The following is a 25,461-nucleotide window of genomic DNA, read 5'->3' as shown; positions in this document are numbered from 1 at the left end:
AGACTAGACAAATGAAGGGGAAATAGGGATGCTGAATAATCAACAGGGGGACACATTGACTGACCGAGATAAAATAAAAGGAAGATAGAAGCAATGCACTGAAGAATTATATAAAAGAGATGCAAGGATGACATATATTCATGGAGGAACCGTATGAAGAACCAGAAATTTTAGAATGTGAGGTGAAAGCTGCACTTAAAATAGTTGGAAGAAACACATCACCAGGAATAGATGGCATACCAATGGAGTTGCTACAAGTTACTGAGACTCAATCTGTCCAAATTATGACAAAAATTTGTCAACAAATATGGAAAATAAAACCATGGCCCACAGACTGGAAGTGCTCAATATACATCCCAATTCCAAAGTAAGGGGATCCCAGGGAATGCAGTAATTACAGAACTATTGCCTTAATATACCATGCAAGTAAATTTATTTTATTTATTTATTTTATTAAATTTCTATACCGCCCCATAGCCGAAGCTCTCTGGGCGGTGCACAACAGTCAAACATCAAATACAATAGGCTACATATAAACAATGTAAAACTTTCTTTAAACTTACTTTAAACTTTAAAATTATCAGATTCACCAGAAGAATCAAGACAGTTGTCAACACATACTAATGTTAAAATGTTAAATGTTAAAATGTTAAAATGCCTGGGAGAAGAGGAAAGTTTTAACCTGGCGCCGAAAAGATAGCAATGTTGGCGCCAGGTGTACCTCATCAGGGAGATTGTTCCATAGTTCAGGGGCCACCACTGAGAAGGCCCTTTTTCTTGTTGCCACCCTCCGAGCTTCCCTATGGGTAGGTACCCGGAGGAGGGTCTTCGATGTAGAGCGTAGTGTACGGGTAGGTTCATATCGGGGGAGGCATTCCACCAGGTATTGTGGACCCGCGCCGTGTAAGGCTTTATAGGTTAAAACCAGCACTTTGAACCTGGCCCAGAAACATATAGGCAGCCAGTGCAGGCTGGCCAGAATCGGTGTTATATGATCGGAACGCCTAGTCCCTGTTATCAATCTGGCCGCCACATTTTGTACAAGCTGCAGCTTCCGGACCGTCTTCAAAGGCAACCCCACATAGAGCGCATTGCAGTAATCTAACTTCGAGGTTACCAGAGCGTAGACAACCGAAGCGAGGTTCTCTCTGTCCAGATAGGGGCGTAGCTGGGCCACCAGTTGGAGTTGGTAAAAAGCATTCCGTGCCACCAAGGCTACCTGAGCCTCAAGTGACAGGGATGGATCTAAAAGAACTCCCAAGCTACAAACCTGCTCCTTCAGGGGGAGTGTAACCCCATCCAGAACAGGTCGAGCATCCACCACCCGGTCAGGAGAAGCACCCACTAACAGCACCTCAGTCTTGTCTGGATTGAGCCTCAGTTTATTAGCTCTCATCCAGTCCATTGTCGCAGTCAGGCATCGGTTCAGCATATCGACAGCCTCACCTGAAAAAGATGAAAAGGAGAAGTAGAGTTGCGTGTCATCAGCATACTGATGACAACGCACCCCAAAACTCCTGATGACTGCACCCAGTGGCTTCATATAGATATTAAAAGGCATGGGGGACAGAACTGACCCCTGTGGAACCCCATACTGGAGAGCCCAGGGTGTCGAGCAATGCTCCCCAAGCACTACCTTCTGGAGACGGCCCGCCAAGTAGGAGCGGAACCACTGCCAAGCAGTACCGCCAACTCCCAGATCAGCGAGCCTCCCCAAAAGGATACCATGGTCGATGGTATCAAAAGCCGCTGAGAGATCAAGGAGAATCAACAGAGTCACACTCCCCCTGTCTCTCTCCCGACAAAGGTCATCATACAGGGCGACCAAGGCTGTCTCCGTGCCAAAACCCGGCCTGAAACCCGACTGAAATGGATCGAGATAATCAGTTTCATCCAAGAGTGTCTGGAGCTGGTCAGCAACCACTCGTTCCAGGACCTTGCCCAGGAATGGGACATTTGCCACCGGCCTATAATTGTTAAGATTTTCTGGGTCCAGGAACGATTTCTTCAGGAGTGGTCTTACTACCGCCTCCTTCAGGCAGCCAGGGACCACTCCCTCTCGTAATGAGGCATTAATCACTTCCCTGGCCCAGCCGGCTGTTCCAATCCTACTAGCTGTTATTAGCCACAAGGGGCAAGGATCCAGCCTAGAAGTGGTTGCACACACCATTCCAAGCACCTTGTCAATGTCCTCAAGCTGTACCAACTGAAACTCATCCAAAAAATCAGGACAAGACCGTGCTCTGGATACCTCATTCGATTCAACTGCTACAACATTGGAGTCCAAGTCCCGGCGGATGCAAAAGATTTTATCCTGGAAGTGCCTAGCAAATTCATTACAGCGGGCCTCAGATGATTTGACCATGTCACTAGGGCAAGAGTGTAATAGTCGTCGGACAATTTTAAAAAGCTCCGCTGGTCGGCAGATAGATGATTTAATAGTGGCAGCAAAATATTGCTCTTTTTGCTGCCCTCACTGCCCCTAAGTACAACTTAGTGTAGGCACTTACCAGTGCATGGTTGCATCCATCAGGAGTTCGTCTCCATCTGCACTCAAGCTGTCGCCTATGTTGTTTCATCGCTCTCAGCTCCAAAGTATACCATGGAGCTGCATGAGCTCTACACAGGAGAGGGCGCGCAGGAGCGATCATGTCAGCCGCCCGGGTCATTTCTGCATTCCACAGTTCAACCAGGGTTTCGACAGGAGCACCAGTCCTATCAGCTGGAAAACTCCCCAGAGCCCTTTGGAAATCACTAGGCACCATTAGCCTCTGGGGATGGACCATCTTAGTAGATCCCCCACCCTTGCAGAGGAGAAAAGCCGCTGTGAGTCTAAACCTCAACAAGCGGTGATCTGTCCATGACAAAGGGACTGATGTAAAACTCCCTACATTCAGATCACCATCCCCCTGTCCAGTTGCGAAAACCAAATCTAGAGTATGTCCCGCTACATGCGTTGGGCCAACAGCATATTGTGACAGCCCCATGGTTGTCATGGAAACCATGATCCTGAGCCGCCCCAGATAAGGCGGCCTCGGCATGGATGTTGACATCCCCCAGCACCAACAATCTGGGGGATCTCAGCAATACATCCGAGACCACCTCCGTCAGCTCAGTTAGGGAGTCCATTGGGCAGCTGGGTGGGCGGTACACCAACAGAATCCCTAATCTGTCCCGTTGGTCCAACACAAGATGTAAACATTCCAGACCAGTAGTCACATGGACAGGGTGCTTGGAGAGGGAGATGGAACTCCTATAGACCACAGCAACCCCACCTCCCCGACCCTCAGATCTACCCTGATGCTGAACCAAGTACCCCGGTGGGCAAATCTGGGAGAGACCAACTCCTCCCTGCTCGCCCACCCAGGTCTCAGTTATACATGCCAGATTGGCTGCCTCATCCACAATCAAGTCATGGATGAGAGAGATCTTATTATGTACCGATCTGGCGTTTAAAAGCAGCATCCGGAGATCTGAGAGCTGGCTGATAGAACATCCAACAAACCTGTGGGTGTGGGGAAGACTGGAACGAGGCACAGCCGTTAATTGTCTGGGCCGAGTTCCCCTCACCTGGCAAGTCTTCCGCACAACACCATATCTCCCTCTACCTGTCACTACGCCAAAGTAATGCTCAGCAAAGGCTCTTACCATATATGGAGCGAGAAACACCAGATGCCCAAGCTGGATTTAGAAAGGGAAGAAACACCAAAGATCATATTGCAAACATACGTTGGATAGTGGAATGGACCAAGGAATGTCAGAAGAAAATCACCCTGTGCTTTATGGATTACAGCAAAGCCTTTGACTGTGCAGATCATGAAAAACTATGGAATGCTTTAAAAGAAATGGGGGTGTCACTGCATCTAATTTTCCTGATGCGCAACCTATACTCTGGACAATAAGCTACGGTTAAGGACAGAATATGGAGAAACCAATCGGAAAGGGTGTGAGACAGCCTGGGATGTATTTTACCACCCTATTAGTTTAATCTATATACAGAACATATCATACAGAAAGCGGGATTGGACCAAGATGAAGGAGATGTGAAAATTGGAGGAAGAAATATAAATAATTTTAAATTTAAGATATGCAGATGATACCATACTACTAGCAGAAACCAGTAATGATCTAAAATGAATGCTGATGAAAGTTAAAGGGGAAAGCACAAAAACAGAACTACAGCTGAATGTCAAGAAGACTTCAAGATTGATAATGAGGATATTGAACTTGTCAAGGATTATCAATACAGTACACAGTCATTAACCAAAATGAAGACAATAGTCAAGAAATCAGAAGATGGCTAGGACTGGGGAGTGCAGCTATGAGAGAACTAGAAAAGATCTTCAAATGCAAAGATGTGTTACTGAACACTAAAGACAGGATAATTCAGGCCATGGTATTCCCAATCTCTATGTATGGATATGAAAGTTGGACAGGGAAAAAAGCGGATAAGAGAAAAATCAACTCATTTGTAATATGGTAGAGGAGAGTTTTGCTGATAGAATGGACCATGAAAAAGACAAATAATTGGGTGTTAGAACAAATTTAACCAGAACTATCACCAGAAGCTAAAATGATGAAACTGAGGTTATCATACTTTAGACACATAAGGAGAAGACATGGTTCACTAGAAAAGACAATAATGCTGGGAACAAACAGAAGGGAGTAGAAAAAGAGGAAGACCAAACAAAAGATGGAGTGATTCCATAAAGGAAGCCACAGACCTGAACAGGGTAGTTGACAACAGATGGTACTGGACGCCACTGATTCATAGGGTCACCATAGGTCGTAATCAACTTGAAGGCACATAACACACATATTTATGAGAAGATCAGCAATTTCACATTTGAATTGTTTAAGAATTATTGGGAGGATTCCTTCTGGACATAGCATTTTGCTTATTTTTAATTTGTCATTAAGCCCTAGAGCTTCATATTTGTCACCTCATTTCGTTTTGGTCCTTCAGATTCCTGCCCTGAAAAAGTCAACTTGGGCACTGATATCTCCCATAGGAAATACAAATGCGTGGGTGGGGGAGTATTCAGTCTCTCTGCTGTCTCCCTACCATCCTTAAGCAAAACATTCACTCTTCTTTTGTATTGATCCAACTGTCTTATTGGCTGGTTTCTGGCTTCTCATGCATATGAAGGTGTTCTCTGTTTCTTTATGTTTTTGTTCATTTTGATATTTCAGGCAATATGCCTCTCAAAATTCTCAATCATTTCTGTAGAACAACAGAAACATATTCCCTCCTTTCAGATGGTACCAGCCCCCATCTTTCTCCAGTAAAGTTAATCAGGAGGAGGGGACTGATTTGGAAAAGGATAAGTCTTGCTACATGAGGTAAAGGATGTTCATCTTACAAAAAATGGACAGGGGGACTGAGTAACCTGCAATAATTTTAAAGGCGAAGTCACCACTCATGTGAATGTATAGATACAGATTCATCATTTTTCATACCAAAAAACAAACAAAAAAGTAGTAGTCACTGAAACAAATAAAGCACAGCTGTTTGGGTTTTGTGGGCCGGAGGATAAACTTAAGTAGGTGTCATTTATTACCATTTATTACCCTAGCACAGTACGGCCTACTCTGACTGGCAACTAACACAGACTTTCTACCAGAAATGCTTTTTAACTGGAGATGCTGGCAACACAAATTAGGACCATTTTCCCTCGTCAGGGTACTCATAATAATTTGCAGGGCTGTTGCCAGACTTCAAGACCTCTAGATGATGGGTCCCCAGCCACCACTTTTTGCAGCAGCAGTGCTGATGATGCTTCCCCTGCCTCCCTCTTACCCTTTTTTTTAAAAAAAAAAAAACATTTTTCACCACTACCTCCCTTGACACTCAAGCTTTCAAAAAGAGCCAAAGTGGTCATAGGACCAGTCATTCTGGGTGCAGTGACCAGGAGAATGCTTGTGGCACTTGGTTTGCCACTGGAGCGAGAAAGGCTTTTTAGATTTGGTTTTTTTTTTTGGTAAACCCTAACTTTAAAAAGCCTTTCTAGTTTCTACAGCAAACCATTGTGGTTGCCACACCCTGAGAAAAAGGACCTCCCCGACCTTTACCAGATAAATAACAACACAACAAAATTAAAATTAACTTAAAATTGGTCACAGTTTTTGATCGTCCTTCTGCAATACTCAAATAATCTTCCAGTTGTTTCTGTGCATCTCCCTGATGGTACCAAAGTGAATTGCTTAATCTCGGTTTTCCCATATTGATTTATTACGCTAACTGTTTGCAGCAGGCACACACATCCCACCTGCCTTACAGCGCATGTGATCATGAGGCTCATATGCACCCATTGTTCTGGCAAACCACATGGTGCCCTGGCCCCCAAGTATACCAAACTGAAACACATCCCCATTGTTGCAGGCAGAAGGAGCCAGACACAGCAGCAGCAGATTCCCCTCCCCATCTGAGGCTGGCAGCATTAGTAGTGGGAGGAAGTAGCACAGCGTAAATTGGAATCACTTTGAATTGGCAGCGGATCCCAGATATGCCATCTGCTTGCCCTGCAGGAAGCAGGTGAGCAGGGGGAAGGTTCCAGAACATTACACCACCAGCAGCCTTAGAACACACCTGTGCAGACACAACCAGTCCCTCTTGCTTGGGGAAGAGGAAGATTAAATTTAGTCCTTCGAGGCCACCTCTTTGGATAGCCATGTGTATTACTTCAGTTGTGAAGCACACAATTAACAATTTTATTCTCTCCCAGAACTGCAATTCCATGATTTACAACTGTTTCTACATTCTTGGTATGTTAGAGCAGAAAACAAACAATAACATTTTGCCAAACCGAATTCAAAAACTTCCAAACTCTGAACATGTTCAGTTTCATATTCTAAACTGATTTAAATCATAGTGATTTGAGTCAGCTGCCCTGATGCTAAATGCATTTGTTACATAAAATGATGATATATACAGTATTTTAAAGTAAAAATAATGAAATGAGCACCTGTAACTATATATGTGCCTGGCCAGCCATCCCGATTACAAAATGTTTTTAGATAAGAAAGGATGCCACAGCAACCAGTGTTAGCCCCAGTGGTCCCCAGCATGCCCACAGCTGGCTGCTTGATACTTGCCCCATCGTGTGCTGCCTCTGGGAGGTAGGGGGAGGGCTGTGCTGTGGGGCTTTGGACTTAGGTCCAGCCTAGTTACACTTCCTAAGCACTGAAATAGAGAACACTTCCCAAGTCAAAGAAGCACAACGCATTGCACTTGACATAAATAATGTCATGTTCACTTTTTTCCACTTCTGTTGTGATGTCACCTCATTGTGCATTTTCCTAACCCTGTCAATGGCAGCCAATAATGTACAATAGAGTTGGAAAAATGTACCATGTACACCATGATATAGGGCACAGGTTCCAGCATATTACAAAGGAGAACATGACATAAGCATGCCATTTTCAGTTGCAGCTATGTGTGGAGCATAATGTGAAGAGTTGACTTGTGAATACACAAAAGGGTTTAGATTAAACAGCAGTCTTCAGCTTCTCAAAACTCCACAAATAAAAGAAAGACAAAAAGTAAACTGGGCTCAGGCCTCAAACCATGTACTAACAAATCTCACAAGGGAGATTGGTAGCATCATTGCAATGCCACAACATTGAAACCACAGAAGGACCACTGGATGTATGTATCAACATATAGTCATTCTGCATAAGAGTCACGGATCTTTTCTATTATTTTAAAAATCAGCTTCCAATACTTCTGCTCAATGTCAATTGCAGATACTATATAGTATTACATTGGAAATGCAGGTGGGTTTAAAGTATCATGCCACAGGTGATTATTCCTCAGGAGCACCTCTATTTCTGGCCAAACCACAGGTTCTACACATTTTGTGGCTATTGTTATAAACAATCAAATGGCTCTTTGTACTAGATATGAATGGCCAGGGTACAAAACGTTTTGCTTAAAAATTATGACAGCTTGACCCTCCTTTACTGTACCTGCAGCTGTGACCTCAGGTTATGGTCTAACCAGCCAAATTAAATGACTAGACAAAATTAATTTATTCTCACTTCCACACTAATAGGCAAAAAGGCAAATCACTGTATCCCCTGCAATCCCCTCAGCAGTGTCCAGCTATCCTGCACTCTCCTACAGAAAGTGAGGCAGGATTGGTGCTGGGGGATAAAGCACTAAAGAGGAATGGAGTGGGGCCAGCTTAAACAGGCTTTCATTTGCCTTCCTCTAGTTGAACAGTATCCACAATGTCCACAACATTCCTTTATCCCTATCATGGCTCCAGAAGAGAATCCTCAGTTTCATAGTCTCTGAACAGTAGTAGCTCCAAGGAAATGGACCTGCTCCCTGACCATCCTGAGTAGATCCACTGGCACCAGATTCCACTCAGTCCTCTGAAGCCTAAGGATGCATCTTTAACTATAGATATTGAGGAATGGACTACCCACTCCTCTGGGGTTTTAAAAAGCACTGCATAACTTCCACTGACCAAGTCCACAAAAACCCCACTGCCCAGAAATAGCCAATGTCCCCATCAAAGGATACAGGGCCTTAACTGACAAGTTGCAGCGCTTGGAAAATGAGGCTTCAGTTTTGATACTCCAGGCCAAACTATAAAGAGCCAGTAATGAGTCAACTTGTTAATCAAGCACTCTCAGCTGCAGGACCATTTCCTGTGCTCTTCAACCTCTTTGCTCCTACATTCTGACCTTGCACCCTTGTTTCTGTCAAGGGTCCTGACCTTCACCATAAAGCCATCTTAGGAAGTCCAGGTTCTGTCTCCTATCATCTTGTTTGAGTTGATGCCTCTTCTCAGAGAGAGATTGCTATGAATCAGGATAATCCCCTGCCCCTTAAGTCTCATGCACCTTTCATCTCCAGGAAATGGGACCAAATTTCTCCTATATAGACTGGAATACATAATGTGCATTTGTATCCTGACACAATAGTTAAAATATATATGGAAATGTTTCCATCAGATTCTTCCAGTGATTTAAAATGGTATCTATTCCTTGTCTTATGAAAACAGTTGCATGAAAACAAGTCAGACTAGATCAGACTACTTGTTTATCTACGCCATATTAGGTGATAGTAGGTCAGATTGGTGGCTGACGAGGTTCTCAGGCATTGGTTTTTCACATTGCTTGCTGCCTAATCCTTTTAACTGGAGATAACATAGGTTAATCTTAGGATCTTCTGCATGTATGCTATTACTACCTCCTCCGTCACCAACACCATACTGTCTGTTGACTCTAGTAAAATTCCATTTTAGCAATCCTCTAAAATAATTGAATAAATTCATATACATATAGAAATTAATACAGCTTATGACATAAGTATAAATGCACACCGGACATATAATAAGCCAGCAAAATTATCTAAACAAAAAAAAAGATGAGATGCCTCTCATTTGTTGTGAAACAAAAACATTTCACTAATGCGTAATTCCCATGTGTAGTCCTTCATCTAGACATCTGTTTTATATATTGCTATGTTCTCTTGCTTTTAAATATCTTTCACTGTATACATAGGCATTATCATGACTAGATATTAGCTTCAATGTTCTGTTCTTTTCTGAATGAATGGAAAATATCAATTGATATTTTAACACCATTTTTAGGAGGTGCAACTCTGGATGAACACAGTTCAAAGAGAAGTTCTAATTTCTCTTTGGTACATTTGACAGTTGAACCAGTTATGAATACTAGGGCCCAACTATAGTATTTCATAGTTGTGATCCCCCTTGTTTAATTACCTCTACATATTTTTAAAATGAAAAAAAGATCAATGAGCATGGTTTTCATGGAGTTCTATATTCCCACATATGAGTCAAAGAGAATTATGAACACTTCGGGATAGTCAAATGTTGCATAAAGGTAAAAAAAAAATAGTTCTTACTCCACAATAACTCACTCAGCATAGAACCAAAGATAAGACTAAAAAGCAGAGTATCATATTACAATTTCTGCCAGCTATTACTTCATTATTATTTTTTTAATAATTTGTCTACCATGCCATTAAAAACTCAGTAAGGACTCTAACAGCTAGTCAGACATAACAATACTCTTCACTTAACCACTATTAAGAAACTGAGGAGAGTCTGCAGGCTTGCACACTCCCTACCTGCAGACCTTCCCCTCTTTAGCAAGAATTTCCCCTGCTTCTGCCCCCCATCCTTACCATGGTTAATAGTGGGCTGCACAAGCCACAACTATGTTTTCTAGCAAGGGTTCCACATATGCCAGGATGTGTAATGAGGGCTTGGAATTCATTTGAAGTATACCATGGTCCTACACTGTCCTCTTTTAGGAAACATGTTATTACAGGCATACCCCACTTAACGTCGCTTCACTTAATGTCGCCTCGCTATAACGTACATGCTCCATATGCCTGTATTTCTCCAGAAACGCAGCGCAGCAGCAGAGGCTTTAGCGCGTGGGGGTGGAAATAGACACCATCGCGCCACCGCAAATCAGCTGGGAGGTGCGATCGCAATCCGCTGGGAGGCTCAGCAGTGCAACAGCAGAGGCTTTAGCACGTGGGGGTGGAAATAGACGCAATCGCGCCACCGCAAATCAGTTGGGAGGCATGATCGCAATCAGCTGGGAGGTATGGCAGCACAGCAGCAGAGGCTTTAGCGCGGGCTTTGAGGCTCCGCGTGAAGGAGAGGGAAAAAAGTTTTAAAAGGTAGTGCTTCACTTTAAGGACATTTTCGGTTTATGTACTCGCTCTGGTCCCATTGAGTACATTAATGTGAGGTATTACTGTACATGCTTTTAAAGCTCTTTTTTGGGGGGGGATGTCTTTTCCACATTTTCACATCAATATTTATATCAAGCAATTAGCAAGAGCTTCCACCCCTGATCCTTTTCCTTAACTGTCATTAATGGATGAACAATGGTACACTTGTACCAGCCATAAAGTAACACTTCTAGCAAATTAGGGGGCTGCAGCATTCACTATGGAACAAGTAAACGCCCATGGATCAATCATGCACTCCCAAAATCACATAACTTCCAAAGTTTCTGATACCATGTGGTTTAAAAGAAAATTTTGAGACTTTAACTCAGTGGAAGTTTCTCCATAAAACAATAGCCAAAACCAAAAAATAAAGATATTACCTTCAAAAATTTAGACTGAAAAAGTACTTTCATAATAACAGAGGGATAACTTTGACAGGCTAACAGAAGAATGAAATACTGGATATCAGCCATGTTTATTTACATGTTTACTTACCCATAACAGTTAAGGCTGTAGCTTTTGTTAATTCTTCTTTCATTGAATCAATTACTTCAAAATTGCCACCATCCAAATTGCATCGGTTTATGGTTCCATTTCCTGAACTGATCCAATAAAGCCTGTTCTCGGCATAATCTATAGATAAACCTGAAATAAATTTATACAATACATGAAGCATATCTGAAGAAATTTAAATTAATATAACTCACGTATTATTATTTGATTGCTTACACAACAGCAAAATGTATCCACAAATTTTAATTCATCTGAAAGGTAGAAGCTCATCTGTATGAAAGTTTGGGTACATTTTTAAAAAGCAAACAATGGAATCAAAAATTCAAACAATGATGTTGAAGTGCAAACTTCTAGAAATATATATACATTCATGTTTTTAACTATACATTAATTATGGAAGTAGATGAGGTTGTTTTCTAGAGAAGTTAAGCACGGGCAGAGAGAACTTGGCTTTCACTCTTGACTATTTGGCTGAAAGTACTCCAACATTTCCAATGAAACTTTTTCTGGACACCTTCATGGGCATTTTCCTCCTTCATCTTTAATTGTCTACCACACAAAAATATTGATAATTTGATTCCCACTTAATTCCTTTGGGGGGCAGGGCGGGGCAGGTTGCCTGACCCTTTCCTATTCTAGTTCTCCTCTTCACAATCCAACTATCCCTCCTTTGTCTGTTTTGGTGACTCTTCATTTCAATCTTGACTTCTCTTGGTGAAGAATCCACCAAATTTTATAGTGATTATTCCAGTTTATTTTTCAGCCCTGACTGTCCCATCCTTTGTCCAACCATCTCTTTCCAATCTGCCCAATTATCTCTTTTTGTCTTTCCTAGAAGATTTCTGATTGCTGAATGAAAGACCAACCAAACTTTATGTCCACTGTTCCACCTGACTGCCACTATAACAGATACAAATTAATCTAAGCACACTGGAAGCCCAATGCCCCTTTGATTTGCCACAAATAATTAGTACAAACAAAATAATAAATGCATTTAAGGACAGCCCTGCAAGGCAGACTGGGATTATTTACAGTGCAAATGGGAAGTTGAAGAAAGAATAGGTGAAAAACGTCATCCCCCTTCCCACAGTTGGATTGTCCAATAACCAGAGTTCTGCTCATGAGAGATGGTGGATTATCTAAGCACACCTAAAATGTTCATGGTTGAGCTGAGAGTTCCCAGCTCATTCACTTAGCCACTACATGGCATCTGCATTAATTAAACTAATATTCCACTGTGGATGGATGAAAATACAGCAAAAAGCTAGAAACATTTTAAAATGATTTTGAAACACTCAAGCGAACTTTTAGAAGTCTCGCATTATACCTGAAGACATGGAGACGGGCAATATGAACAATAATGCACATCTCAGGTAAAAGACTAGTGAACTATGCAAATAGTTATTTAATATTATAGTCAACAAGGTGAGTATTCCAATATGTGTATAATTTCTGAGTGTGTGCCTATGATGCTGAACAGTAAGTTGAGAACCCATTCTTAATAATGACAGTGGAAATCAAATATACAACTTTTATTTTAATGTTTTAATCCATTATTAGAGACACTTACCATTGGGGTTTCTACCTCAGGGTTTTTGTTCAGTGGCCTGAAATTCTACATTTGTTCAAAGCTTGTTTTCAGACACAACCCAAATTTAATCATAGAGTATTGCAGCCAACAGTAAGTTGAAGTGTTGAACTGGCAAACATGTTGAATTGAATATGTTATCTATTCTTCTGATTTCCAGAAAAGGTACTTAATATGATTGCTTGGCATTAATTACTGCTATTGTGATGTGGATGCTGAGCAGGTCACAGACTTATAGAAATCATGATATAAAAGCATCATTTTGGCAGTGGCAGTATAGCTACACTCCAGGATATGAACCTGAGAATCCTATGACAGCATTCTGTATAGCAGCCATTACCAACCTGTCACCCTCCAGATGTTTTGGATTATAACTTCCATCAGCCCTAGCCAGTGCTGGGTGGAGTTGATGGGAATTGTAGTCTAAAAAATCTAGAGGCTGACAGATTGGTGAAAGGGTCCTTTTCAGCTCTACAGATGTCTCACACAAGCACAGAATGTGACAATCCCAGCTTTCTTTCTTTTACAACAAGATTAGAAATATATGGGGAAATTAATTTAGAACCTCAGCAGTCAGGAGGGGGGCATCTAGCAAGATTGCTCTTGTGAGGCTACTGGAGGATGGCTCCTTGCTGTCCTCCATTACTAGCAGATAATGGGTGCTTGCCTCTTCTGCAAATGGAAGGTCTCCTTCTGTTCATGGAAGGAACTGAGATTCAGCTGTGGCTCCTGCTGCAGGAAGAGGAGGGAGACTCTTCCCCTTTGCAGCCCTCTGAGCCACAGACTACACCATTCCAGAGAGTCCCTCAATCCTTAGGAAAATCTTTTTAGGGCACTGTAGGGGGAAGAAAGAATAGGTGGAAATTGTCACCCTTTCCTACAGTAGGATTGTTCAATGACCAGAGTTTGGTTCATGAGAACTCTGAAATTCATCCATATAATGAATTATTTCAAGGAAGCAAAGATATATGAAATGGATTATTTTGAATAAGTAGTATTAGGTTAAATAACTTGATTTTTCATTATAAACAATATTTATTTTGGGGTGTCTGTATTTTGCATACAATGCACTACTACATATTAGACTACTACCTATTTTACAGAGAGTACTCTGTAAAAACATACAGTACATAGGAGACTGAGACCTGTGAGTGAAAAAAAATGTTTATTTCAAACTAGATTTTAGAGGAGATTTTCAATTTCATCTAAATACAGGAATATTTTCAATTAATGAATCCAACCATATGCTTTTAATTAATTAATCTGTTTAATTAATGAATCAAGCTTTTTGCTCTTAATACTTCTGAAATCAAGCAATAAATCTAAATTAGGAATATTAAACAATTGGTTAGCTTGGAATTTTGATTTTTATTTAAGAGCAGCAGAATTCATTCAACCAAAACTGCCTGAAGGCTATAATTATTCACTCAGTACCAACACTTTCTCATAAAATGCAAGATGGGTGTTCTGACAAGATTATGATGCACTTGTATTTCAAATTTGCTGTGCTTGTGGATTTTAAAAATCAACAAGACAATAAAAACCCTACTCAATTACTGAACACTTCCTATATCAAAAAAAGTCAATCCAGTGAACTCTGGGAAAAGAGCTCATATTAAATAAATAATTGATTCTATACAATTCTAGTTTTTGTGGCTCTGCCAAAGCTATTAGAAAGCACATCCTCCTCCTCTGTGCCTATTAATCATCATAATCAAATCAAGCCAGATTTTTCAAAGCAACAAGGCTAACAAAAAAGGATCACTGGATGAGGGAGTGCAGGGAAGAGTACCCAAGTCTGTAACCACTTGGACTGCCTTCCAGATGATCCCGACTTATGGCGACCCTATGAATAGGGTTTTCATGGTAAACGGTATTCAGAGGGGGTTTACCATTGCCTTCCTCTGAGGCTGAGAGGCAGTGACTGGCCCAAGGTCACCCAGTGAGCTTCATCGCTGTGTGGGGATTCAAACCCGGGTCTCCCAGGTCCTAGTCCAACACTCTGACCACTACGCCACACTGGATCTCAATAACCACTTACCCAGGAGTAAACCCCACTGAACTAATTAGGATGTACTTCATAGTAAATATATATAGGATTTCACTGAACATTTTTAAAAGACAAAACTAACAAAATATGGCAACTGGAAGAAAATTACCATGTGCACCAAAAGAAATAAACGTTCATTCTTTTTATTTATTTATTTTATTTATTGTTTAATTTATATCCCGCCCTTCCTCCCAGCAGGAGCCCAGGGCGGCAAACAAAAACACTAAAAACACTTTAAAACATCATAAAAAACAGACTTTAAAATATATTAAAACAAAAATATTTTTAAACATTTTAAAAAAAACCATTAAAAACATTTTAAAAGGTTTAAAAACATATTAAAAAGCAATTCCAACGCAGACACAGACTTTTTGACCATAGAGGGATGCTAGACTCGAGGGGGGGTGTTCTAGTACTAATAGGAAGGTCACACAAGAACTCAGGGCTCTCAATAGCCAATTAGTAAATGATATTTTTTAAAATATATTCAGTGATTTTTTATATTTCACCATCCTTCATCATAAGTAACGTCAGGAAAGATTATTAATTAACTAATTAAATTTATAAATTCTAGCTAATAGAGATTATTTGGTGGATGAAGTGGCAGTAATGGGAACTCTGGGGGAAAGTGACCACAACATACTTGAATTCTTGATTTTAACAGAAGCAAAAGCTGAGAGTAGCCATACACGCCCCCTGGACTTCAGGAAAGCTGATTCCAATAAACTCAGAACAATTGTAAGTATGGTTCCATGGCAAGCGACCCTAATGAGAAAAGGAGTCCAAGATGGGTGGGAGTTTCTAAAAAAGGAAATTCTAAAAGCGCAATGGCAAGCAATTCGAACAAGGAAAAAGGGGGGGAAACAGCAGAAGAAGCCAATGTGGCTTCCCAAAAAGCTTAGAGATGACCTGAAAACACAAAAAAGGCACAAACAGGAAGTGGAAAGGCCAAGCCACAAAAGAAGAGTACAGGCAGGTATCACGGAATTGCAGGGATGGTGTCAGGAAGACTAAAGCTGAGAATGAGCTGAGGTTAGAGAGGGATGCTAAAAGCAACACAAAAGCTTTCTTCAGGTACATCCATAGTAAAAGACAGAGAAAATAAATGGTGGCACAGCTACTCAATGAGGATGGCAAAATGATAACAGATGACAAACAAAAGGCAGAAGTGCTCAATTCCTACTTTGGCTCAGTCTTCTCCCAAAAAAGGGTCTATGACCCTCCTGGGAAACATAAAGTAGAAGGAGCAGGATTGGACCTTGAGATTGATAGATGAACGGTCAAGGAATATCTAATCACTTTGAATGAGTTCAAATCGGCAGGGCCCGATAAACTGCATCCTAGAGTATTGAAGGAACTGGCCGAAGAATTCTCAGAACCGCTCTCTATCATCTTTGTGAAATCATGGAGGACTGGTAAAGTGCTGGATGACTGGAGGAGAGCTAATGTTGTCCCTATCTTCAAAAGGGGCAAAAAAGAGGAACCGGGGAACTACAGACCAGTCAGCCTAACATCAATCCCCGGAAAAACTCTGGAGCAGATTATAAAGCAGTCAATCTCTAAGCACCTTGAAAACAATGCAGTGATTACTAGGAGTAAACACAGATTTATGAAGAACAAATCCTGCCAAACTAATCTTATCTCATTTTTTGATCAGGTAACCTCCCTTGTAGACTGTGGGAATGCTGTGGAGATAATATATCTCGATTTCAGCAAAGCTTTTAACAAAGTGCCCCATGATATTCTGATTAGCAAGCTAGCTAAATCTGGGCTGGATGGAACAACTATCAGGTGGATCCACAGCTGGCTCCAGAATCATACTCAAAGAGTGCTTATCAATGGTTCCTTCTCAAACTGGGTGGAAGTATTGAGTGGGGTACCACAGGGCTCGGTCCTGGGCCCAATGCTCTTCAACATTTTTATTAACGACTTGGATGAGGAGGTACAGAGCATGCTTATCAAATTTGCAGATGATACAAAATTGGGGGGCATAGCTAATACCGTGGAAGACAGAAACCAAATTCAAAGGAACCTTGATAGGCTGGAGCATTGGGCTGAAAACAACAGAATGAAATTCAACAGGGATAAATGCAAAGTTCTACACTTAGGAAAAAGAAACCAAATGCACAGTTATAAGATGGGGGATACTTGGCTCAGCAATACGACATGTGAGAAGGATATTGGAATTGTCATTGATCACAAGCTGAATATAAGCTAACAATGTGATGTGGCTGCAAAAAAAGGCAAACACTATATTAGACTGCATTAACAGAAGTATAGTTTCCAAATTGCGTGAAGTATTAGTTCCCCTCTATTCAGCATTGGTTAGGCCTCATGTTGAATACTGTGTCCAGTTCTGGTCTCTGCACTTCAAGAAGGATGCAGACAAGCTGGAACAGGTTCAGAGGAGGGCAACAAGGATGATCAGGGGACTAGAAACAAAGCCCTATGAGGAAAGGCTGAAAAAACTGGGCATGTTTAGCCTGGAGAAGAGAAGACTGAGGGGAGATAGGACAGCACTCTTCAAGTACGTGAAAATTTGTCACATAGATGAGGGCTGGGATCTCTTCTCAATCATCCCAGAGTGTAGGACACAGAATAATGGGCTCAAGTTGCAGGAAACCAGATTTCGACTGGAGATCAGGAAAAACCTCCTAACTGTTAGAACCATACGACAATGGAACCAATTACCTAGAGAGGTAGTGGGCTCTCTGACACTGGAGGCATTCAAGAGGCAGATGGTCAGCCATCTGTCAGGAATGCTTTGATTTGGATTCCTGCATTGAGCAGGGGGTTGGACTTGATGGCCTTATAGGCCCCTTCCAACTCTACTATTCTATGATTCTATATTCAGCCCATCTTCCTAAAGGAGCTCAGGTTTATACATATAAAACTTACTTTTAAAAATATACAACATAACCCCCCCCCAAAATAACAAATTATCCATACCAAGCCAACAGAGAAAGCAGTCCCTCATTACAATGGGTAAGACTGATCAACTGCCCTCAAATGCCTTGGTGAAGAGATATGTCTTCAACTGGTGACAAAACTCATATAATGTAGACAGAAGCCAGCCATACTTCAGATGGGAAGGAGCTCCATAGCCAGGATGTCATCACAGAAAAGGCCTTATCTTGCGTCACAGCCCACTGTTAGTAACAGGACCTCCAGAAAGGCCTCTTCTGCAGCTCTCAGGCCCTAGGTAGGTTGATATAGTCACTCTTTCAAGAATTTGGGTTGGGGTTTTTTACTGGGATTTATATGTCAAGAGAACACTTTGAGTTGGCCTTGGTAGCATACAAGCAACCAGTGCAATTCTGAACCAGTGTTATATGGTTACAGTAAGTTATGATCCTCAGCATTTTAGTGGCCGCATAGTTGCAGCTTCCAAACCAGCTTTGGGGTAGCCCCATGTTGAGCACATTACAATAATATAAATGGGAGACTACCAGAGCATGGGCTTCTGTGGCTAGGCTATCTCAGGAAAAGCCATACCTGGGGTATCAGTCATTGCTAGAAAAAGGAACTCCATGCCACCGATGCTGCCTGGGTATCGAGTGACAGTGCTGGATTGAGGAGTAACTTCAGATAATGAACCTGCTTCTTCAAGAGTAGTAGAATCATGTCTAGAACAGGTTGTCTACTTACTTTCCAGACATGTGTTGCCTTGAATGAATTAAGAAGCAGAAGAAGATCAGGCTTAACACAAATCTGAGCAGCCCAGGGGACAGAGGGGTGAATCAGAAAGCTGACAATGAGGGACATACTTCCGCAGAAAGGAAATTCCACAACTGGCATGGTACAAACGAGGAGGGCCTACTACTACTACTACTAGCACTACTACATTTTATATCCCATCTTTCCTCCAAGGCACATGGTTCTTCCTCTCCTCATTTTATCCTTGGAACAACCCTATGAGCCATTTCATTGATGAATGAACTAAGCCCATCTGAGGTACTATGAACAGGGCCTCCCCTGCAGAGTTTAAGTTAAGAGTTTAAGCCTCAGTTTATGTTCTTGGATACTAAGTTGTTCAGGGTTTTAAATAGCAGTACCAATACCTTGAATTGGCTCCAGTACCAAACAGGTAGTCAATGCAGCATTTTAAGGATCCCATTTTGCTACTCATTTAAAAGTCTTGCAGCTGCATTCTGCACCAAATGTAGCATCCCCACCATCTTAAAGGATAGCCCTATAGGAATGCATTTCAATTTGTTGATTGTAATGTTTCAAGGGCACAGATTACTGAGACTATCCTGCTCCACAGTTACTAAAGCATAGGTTATTGAGGCTATCATAATATAGGAATGGTCATAGTTGGCAAACCAACATGAGCTGGAAATAGGCACTCCTAGCCACTGAGGCCACCAGTGTGTCCAGTGACAGTGCTGGATCCAAGAGGAATGCTCTTTTAATGGGAATGCAGCACCATCAAGAACAAGACACCTCCCCAATTCCTTTACATGGGAACAATCTACCAACAGCACCTCCATCTTGTCAGGATTCAGCCTCAGTTTATTGGTCCTCATGCAGCCCGTCACTGCCTCCAGACACTTGCACAGACACTCTGCTTCAGATGGATTGAAGGAAAGGCTAGGCTCTTGGGCACCAGCATGCCCTGTGCTCATGGCGCCATAGTCCAACCCCCCATACAGGTGGTACAGGGCTAATAAGCCCACCTATGTGTCCCACTTACCTCTCCCATCTCTGTGAATGATGTGCATACTGCACGTGCATGCCTACCATCAACCAAGATGGTGGCATCAGCCCCTTAGGGAAGCCCCCACCACCATCTTGGTTGATGGCAGGCATGCACACACAGTGCACACATCATTCACAGGGACAGGAGAGGTAGTTGGGGTGTGTGGGGGGCTTACTGAAGCCCACACTGACTGTATTGGGGGGATATTGGGGAGCTCATGATCCACAGCAGGGTCAGGAGCCAATGCTGCTGCAGATCGAGAATGGGAGCCCTACCCTCCCACCCTTCAAGGGCCCCTCTGGGCTGCATGGGCCCTCAGCCAGGGCCCAACCTGGCTGCCTCTGGTGCCAGCCCTGGCAACTGGCCTAGAGAACCAACAGGGTTGCATTCCACTATCAGCCATCTCTTTCCTGATATAGATTATCAATCAGGGTGACCAAGGGTGTTTTTGTGCCAAACACAGTTCTGAAACCAGGTTGGAATAAACCATCCCAAACATTTCATCTCATTTTGCAAAATCACTGAAATGGCCCCTACATCTTTGCTATCTGAGAATGGAGTAGCAAATATTGTGAAGGATTTCAGATGGGCCTTTAAAAAAAGACAACAAAACTCTGACATCTCTAACTAGAAAATATGGTGAAAAGACAAGAATCCAAATGTGAACATTTATTTATATCTATAAACAGCAAGGGGTTGACAGGGAAATTTTGTTCTGTCATCTTGAAGTTAACACACTACAACAGAAACATTTTTGAACAAGTGGATAAGGGTTATAGACCCAGACTTAGACACAGCAGAATGGAACTGGATATAGGTAAAGAACTTGTCAAGATAATATTGGCTGAACTAAAAGAAAACTATTATAGCACCAGTGGTATTTAACTCCATACTGAATAAGTAAAATATATCAAACACACCTTGAATAAATATACAGCTTGAGCAGATTTCATTAATATATTATGGAGATTTCATTAATATATTTTGGATAATTCAGATCTAAAAAAGGTAAAGGTGTCCCCGCACTTGTAGTGCGAGTTGTTTCCGACTCTTAGGGTAACGTCTTGTGACGTTTACTAGGCAGACTGTATATATGGGGTGGGATTGCAAGTTCCTTCCCCCCAGCATATGCCGGGTATTCATTTTACCGACCACAGATGGATGGAAGGCTGAGTGGACCTCGACCCCTTTTACCGGACATTCGACTTCCTCCTTCCGTTGGAATCGAACTCCGGCCGTGAGCAGAGCTTTGGCTGCGTTACTGCCGCTTACCACTCTGCGCCACGGAGGATCTACTGGACCACAATTTGTCATCTTATCACAGAATTAATTGGATAACAAATGTCTCCAAAACATATTATTAAATTAGGTTATTAGAAAAATACTTGGAAGCTCCATCTTTTTTTGTTTAACTATTGAGGGAATATCTTTAAAATATCCACATATAGGATATTGCTTATGAACAGCACTATGACAGTGTGAAAGCAGCACATTCCTATTTACCCAGAAGTAAGTCCCCTCAAATTCAGGCTATTTCTTAAATACAAGAGTGAGCTAACACACTTTTCTCATCTTACTTAATATTTAACTTATTTATTATTAAAGAGAACATTGATATTTACATTTTTTAAAAAAATAGTTTTTTTTAAAAAAACACCACTGATTGTTATCCACTCTGCTAACCTGTAATGTTGCCCCGCTATTGTAATCTGCATTCCCCTTTTTTAATTAACTTCAATATGCCTTAAGAATCCCCCACATTTTTTCAGAAACTATCTGTAAATATTGTCTCTCACATTAAGTGTTCAAAACACACAGATTAGTATGCTATTTATATGGGGATTACTCTTTGTCTTCCTTTATCTGGAAATCCTTGGACATCTATACCATGATCTATACCATGATTTATACCATGCAGCTATTCTTGGGAACTACCACTAATGTTGGTGAATAAAACACAAAGTTCATTTAGGCCGCAATTCAATAGACACCCATTGAACTCAATGGAGCTTACTTCTGAGTACGTAAGTATTGTATTACACCCTTACTCATGTAATCTTCTGAACTGTGACCATACAGCTAAACATTTAATAATAACATTTATTAACATTTATTAATAAGAATACCACTTCTATTTTACACAGAGAATGAAGGCATCCTACTTTGTGAGCAGTTATTACTGATGCTTCCTACAATAAGGGATAGAAGATAAGACTCTTTGATTTCATGATTTTATTCTTCCTACACATAAATGCCTAGCATAATGTAGATAAGAGTTATTGAAATTTGTTTTAATTGTGTACAATTTGAAAAGTTGTAATCAAGAAATGCTTTGATTATATCATGGTTAAAATTTTAGTGTTGCCTCTTTGGTTGACCATTTTATCTCTGTGTGAATGAGTCACAGGGTTTTACATTATTTACATATCACCAGACCATGGGATGAATGAACAATTGTAAAAATTGCACTATATGATATAGATCACAAATGAATATTTTAGGACTTAGCAATAAACAGTCAATTAAACTATCTCCCATAAACAGACATTTAGAATTAATGTATCATTTTATATTCCTAGAACTCTAGGGACATCAAAGGAGATAATCTGGTAGTTTTCAGACACAAAAGCACATTGCATTTTGTATAATCTTGTTAATTACATGTCATACTTGTCAAACATGATGCTGTGCAACAGTAATAAATGATAAAACAAAACAAATGAATAATCCTGTAATGTTAAGTTACTAGGAGAAAACAAATCTGACCTTATACCATACAGTCAGAATAGTACATGACAAAGAGGTAATATGAAAAATTCTCAACATTAAGGATATTTTTATTAGAACTACATAATGATAAAAGATATGAGTGATAGTCTCTGGTACCAACAGTAAATATTAATCAAGATCCATAGATACATCTAGAAACACATAAAATATTTTTTCTTTTATCTCTGTTTTTGTCACTGGCTACAGATTATGATAGGAGAACTGAAAGCAGTATTATCAATCTAGCAAGAAGGAGCATATCACCTCTGTGCTTTGACTCCACTGGCTCCCAATTTGCTTCCGGGCCCAATTCAAAGTGCTGGTTCTGACCTTCAAAGCCCTAAACGGCCTTGGACCAACGTACCTGAGGGACTGCTTATGCCCATATGTACCTGCCCAGGATTTAAGATCATTTGCCTCTGGTCTCTGCGTGCCTGGAGTGAAAGACGTTAGACTGACAGGCCGTGGGAGAGAGCTTTTTCAGCTGTGGCCCCCAAACACCCTACCCCAAGAAGTCTGCTCTGCTCACTCCCTGATGGTTTTCTGGAGACTTCTGAAAACGATCTTGTTCCGGAGAGCCTTCGGGAGGTAGAGCCTGACACTGATTTTATTACTTTATGGCTTCTACGTTAAATATTACCCTTGTAGTTCCCTTTAGTACCACTCCCTATATTTATGTATATATGTGTTTATATATATATATATATATATATATATGCCTTCAAATCTATTATGACTTATGGCGACCCTATGAATCAGCAATCTCCAATAGCATCTATAAACCACCCTGTTTATTAGATAATTAATACATTATATAAATAAAATAAATAAATAAATATGGTGCAGTGGTTAGATTATTGGTCTAGGACCTGAACAATGATGGCTCAAAACCCCATTTGGCCTAACCTACCTCACAGGGTTGTTCTGAGATAAAACGGGGAGGGGGAGAACCATGTGCACTGCCTTGAGCTCCTTGGAAGAAAGCTGGATATAAATCTGATTATAAATTTTAAAAAATGATGTGTTGGTTGGATTTAGGAACACTGAACTGTGTCCTTCAAACTATGAAACTTATAAGGCAACACTCAGTATCACATGAGCAGACTTCCGCTTATGTAACAGGACTTCCCCTTACACCTCTGGAGTAGATTTTTGAGGTGCATGTGGGGCTGCATGGGTGAAGAGGAATTCACTTTGTCAATGATGTCCATTCCATTGGATTTCACCCACAATGTTATGTACTTGCTTCTGTACCCTGCACACTTCCCTGAATATCTGCTTAACTTGTACATTTTGAAACAGACTCACATGCTGCTTAGGGTGTCTCTAACTCATACAGCAATTCTGACAATATAATAGTCTATCAAAGCCTGCAAGCCAAGCTGCCCAAGATTGTCCGTGCTCAGTCCTGTGCATCTTGTGATCCAGCAAACCAAACATAACAAAACACCCAGGTGACCTTCAAGCTGCTTGACAGCCCTTTGCTTTTGCATTCCCAGGTAGGCAACCAAGACAGGAGATATATTCAGCTTTTCATGGGTTGTTTTTACTTAATATCCTACAAATTATGAACATTAATATTATGCAAGCAATTTTTATTTTATTTAAGGAAAAGTTATACAAAAATGACTTTACATGAAAAAAGTGCTTATAGTATTTACCAACTGGATCTTTTTGATTTTGAAACAGTATTTTGCTGTTGCTGCCATCCATATTTGCCACATTAATGGTGTTTCCATCAGTCCAAAAAAGTTTCCTTTACAAAAACAAAATAAGATAAAGAACATGCTTGCATTAAAAGATTTAGGCTGTAATCCTATACACACTAAAGTGAGAGTAAGTCCCACTTCATCCAGTGGGACTTGATTCTGAGTGGACATGTAGAGAATTACAGTTTTTTATTTTTTTAAAAAATGATTTGTAGATCTGGTCATAAAAAGAATATCAAATTTGTATGCATTGTATGACAGTCTCTATTTCTGCACTACATATTTCATAAAAGTTATAATATTCAGTTTAATAGTCAGGTTTACAGACATCTAAAGAATACATTAGAAAAAATGTAAAGGCATTACCTAGATTTTAAAATAACGTGTGAGATCCAATTAAGTTAGACCCATTAAAATCCATGGACTTAAGTCAGTTGCTTTCAGTGAGTATGCTCTGCGTGTGATTTTTTAAAATATATATTACCCAATACCCAAGAAGTTTTAGGATAGCCATCTTTAAATTGTTCGCTTTTTGTAAGTTTTTGTATTAATGTTTTAGGATATATAGTATATATTGTTTCTTTTTTTAGTATCCTCTGTCTCTAAAATAAAACTAAGGGGGAAAAGGAATTCAATTTGCATAATTCTAAAGGGTCTCTGTATAGGTACAATATTCTTTTTTTTCTTACCACCATCTACACTTAGATGAATACGTAAGTATAATAAGGTCACTGATTTCTCCACATACAGACTCATGATATTCCCCCCCACCCCCAATGTTCTGGTTCATACATTGACCATGGGACAGTGCTACAACACAGAATGGTGAAAAAACAACATAACCCCTCTCACACAAATAACATCCCCATCAGAGATGGCTGCAAGGAGGCCCCGTGTGTGATTCCCCCCCCATTTTTAATAGGGATGAATTTTGAAAACTGGGGTCTCCACTTAATTGGTCATTTTCACAGAGGCTCTAACTTCCACAGTGGGTTATCTATATTGGAAAGTCAGCCATGCAAGAGAAACCGGGTATCTCCACATTATCAAATTCACTAATTAGTATTTCACCAGAAAGACCATTGCAAAAATCATTTTTAAAACAGTGCAAATTAAGTGTACAGAATCGTAACTATACTGGTGAAAATAATCATACTTTACCCTTTAGCTGGGTGAACAGCAAGACACTGTGGTTTATCAATTCCATGTATAACTGAGGTTTTTAAAGAGCCATCTAAATGTGCTACATTAATTTGTGTTTCATCAAATTCTGAGCTAATCCAGTATAAATTACGTGATAACCAATCCACAGCCAGTCCCCGAATGCTTTGAATGTCTGCAAAATGTCAAACAACAAAGAAGTTGCCTAAACAGCTCTGCCAATAAGCTTTCAACCATTTTCAT

General features: G+C 40.7%; 1 protein-coding gene across 1 annotated transcript in view; it reads right to left on the bottom strand.

Annotated features, from left to right (window-relative positions):
- Window positions 1-25,461, bottom strand: part of LRP1B (LDL receptor related protein 1B) — a 524,827-nt gene that overhangs the window by 346,646 nt on the left and 152,720 nt on the right. Inside the window, 3 exon segments of the mRNA XM_061608878.1 lie at window positions 11,222-11,371; window positions 24,010-24,104; window positions 25,219-25,393. Coding sequence (XP_061464862.1) covers window positions 11,222-11,371; window positions 24,010-24,104; window positions 25,219-25,393 — 420 coding nt within the window.

Source organism: Rhineura floridana, chromosome 2, assembly GCF_030035675.1.
Source record: "Rhineura floridana isolate rRhiFlo1 chromosome 2, rRhiFlo1.hap2, whole genome shotgun sequence".
NCBI lineage: Eukaryota > Metazoa > Chordata > Lepidosauria > Squamata > Rhineuridae > Rhineura > Rhineura floridana.
The sequence above is the reverse complement of the archived record's forward strand: the minus strand, read 5'-3'. Positions and strand labels throughout refer to the sequence as shown.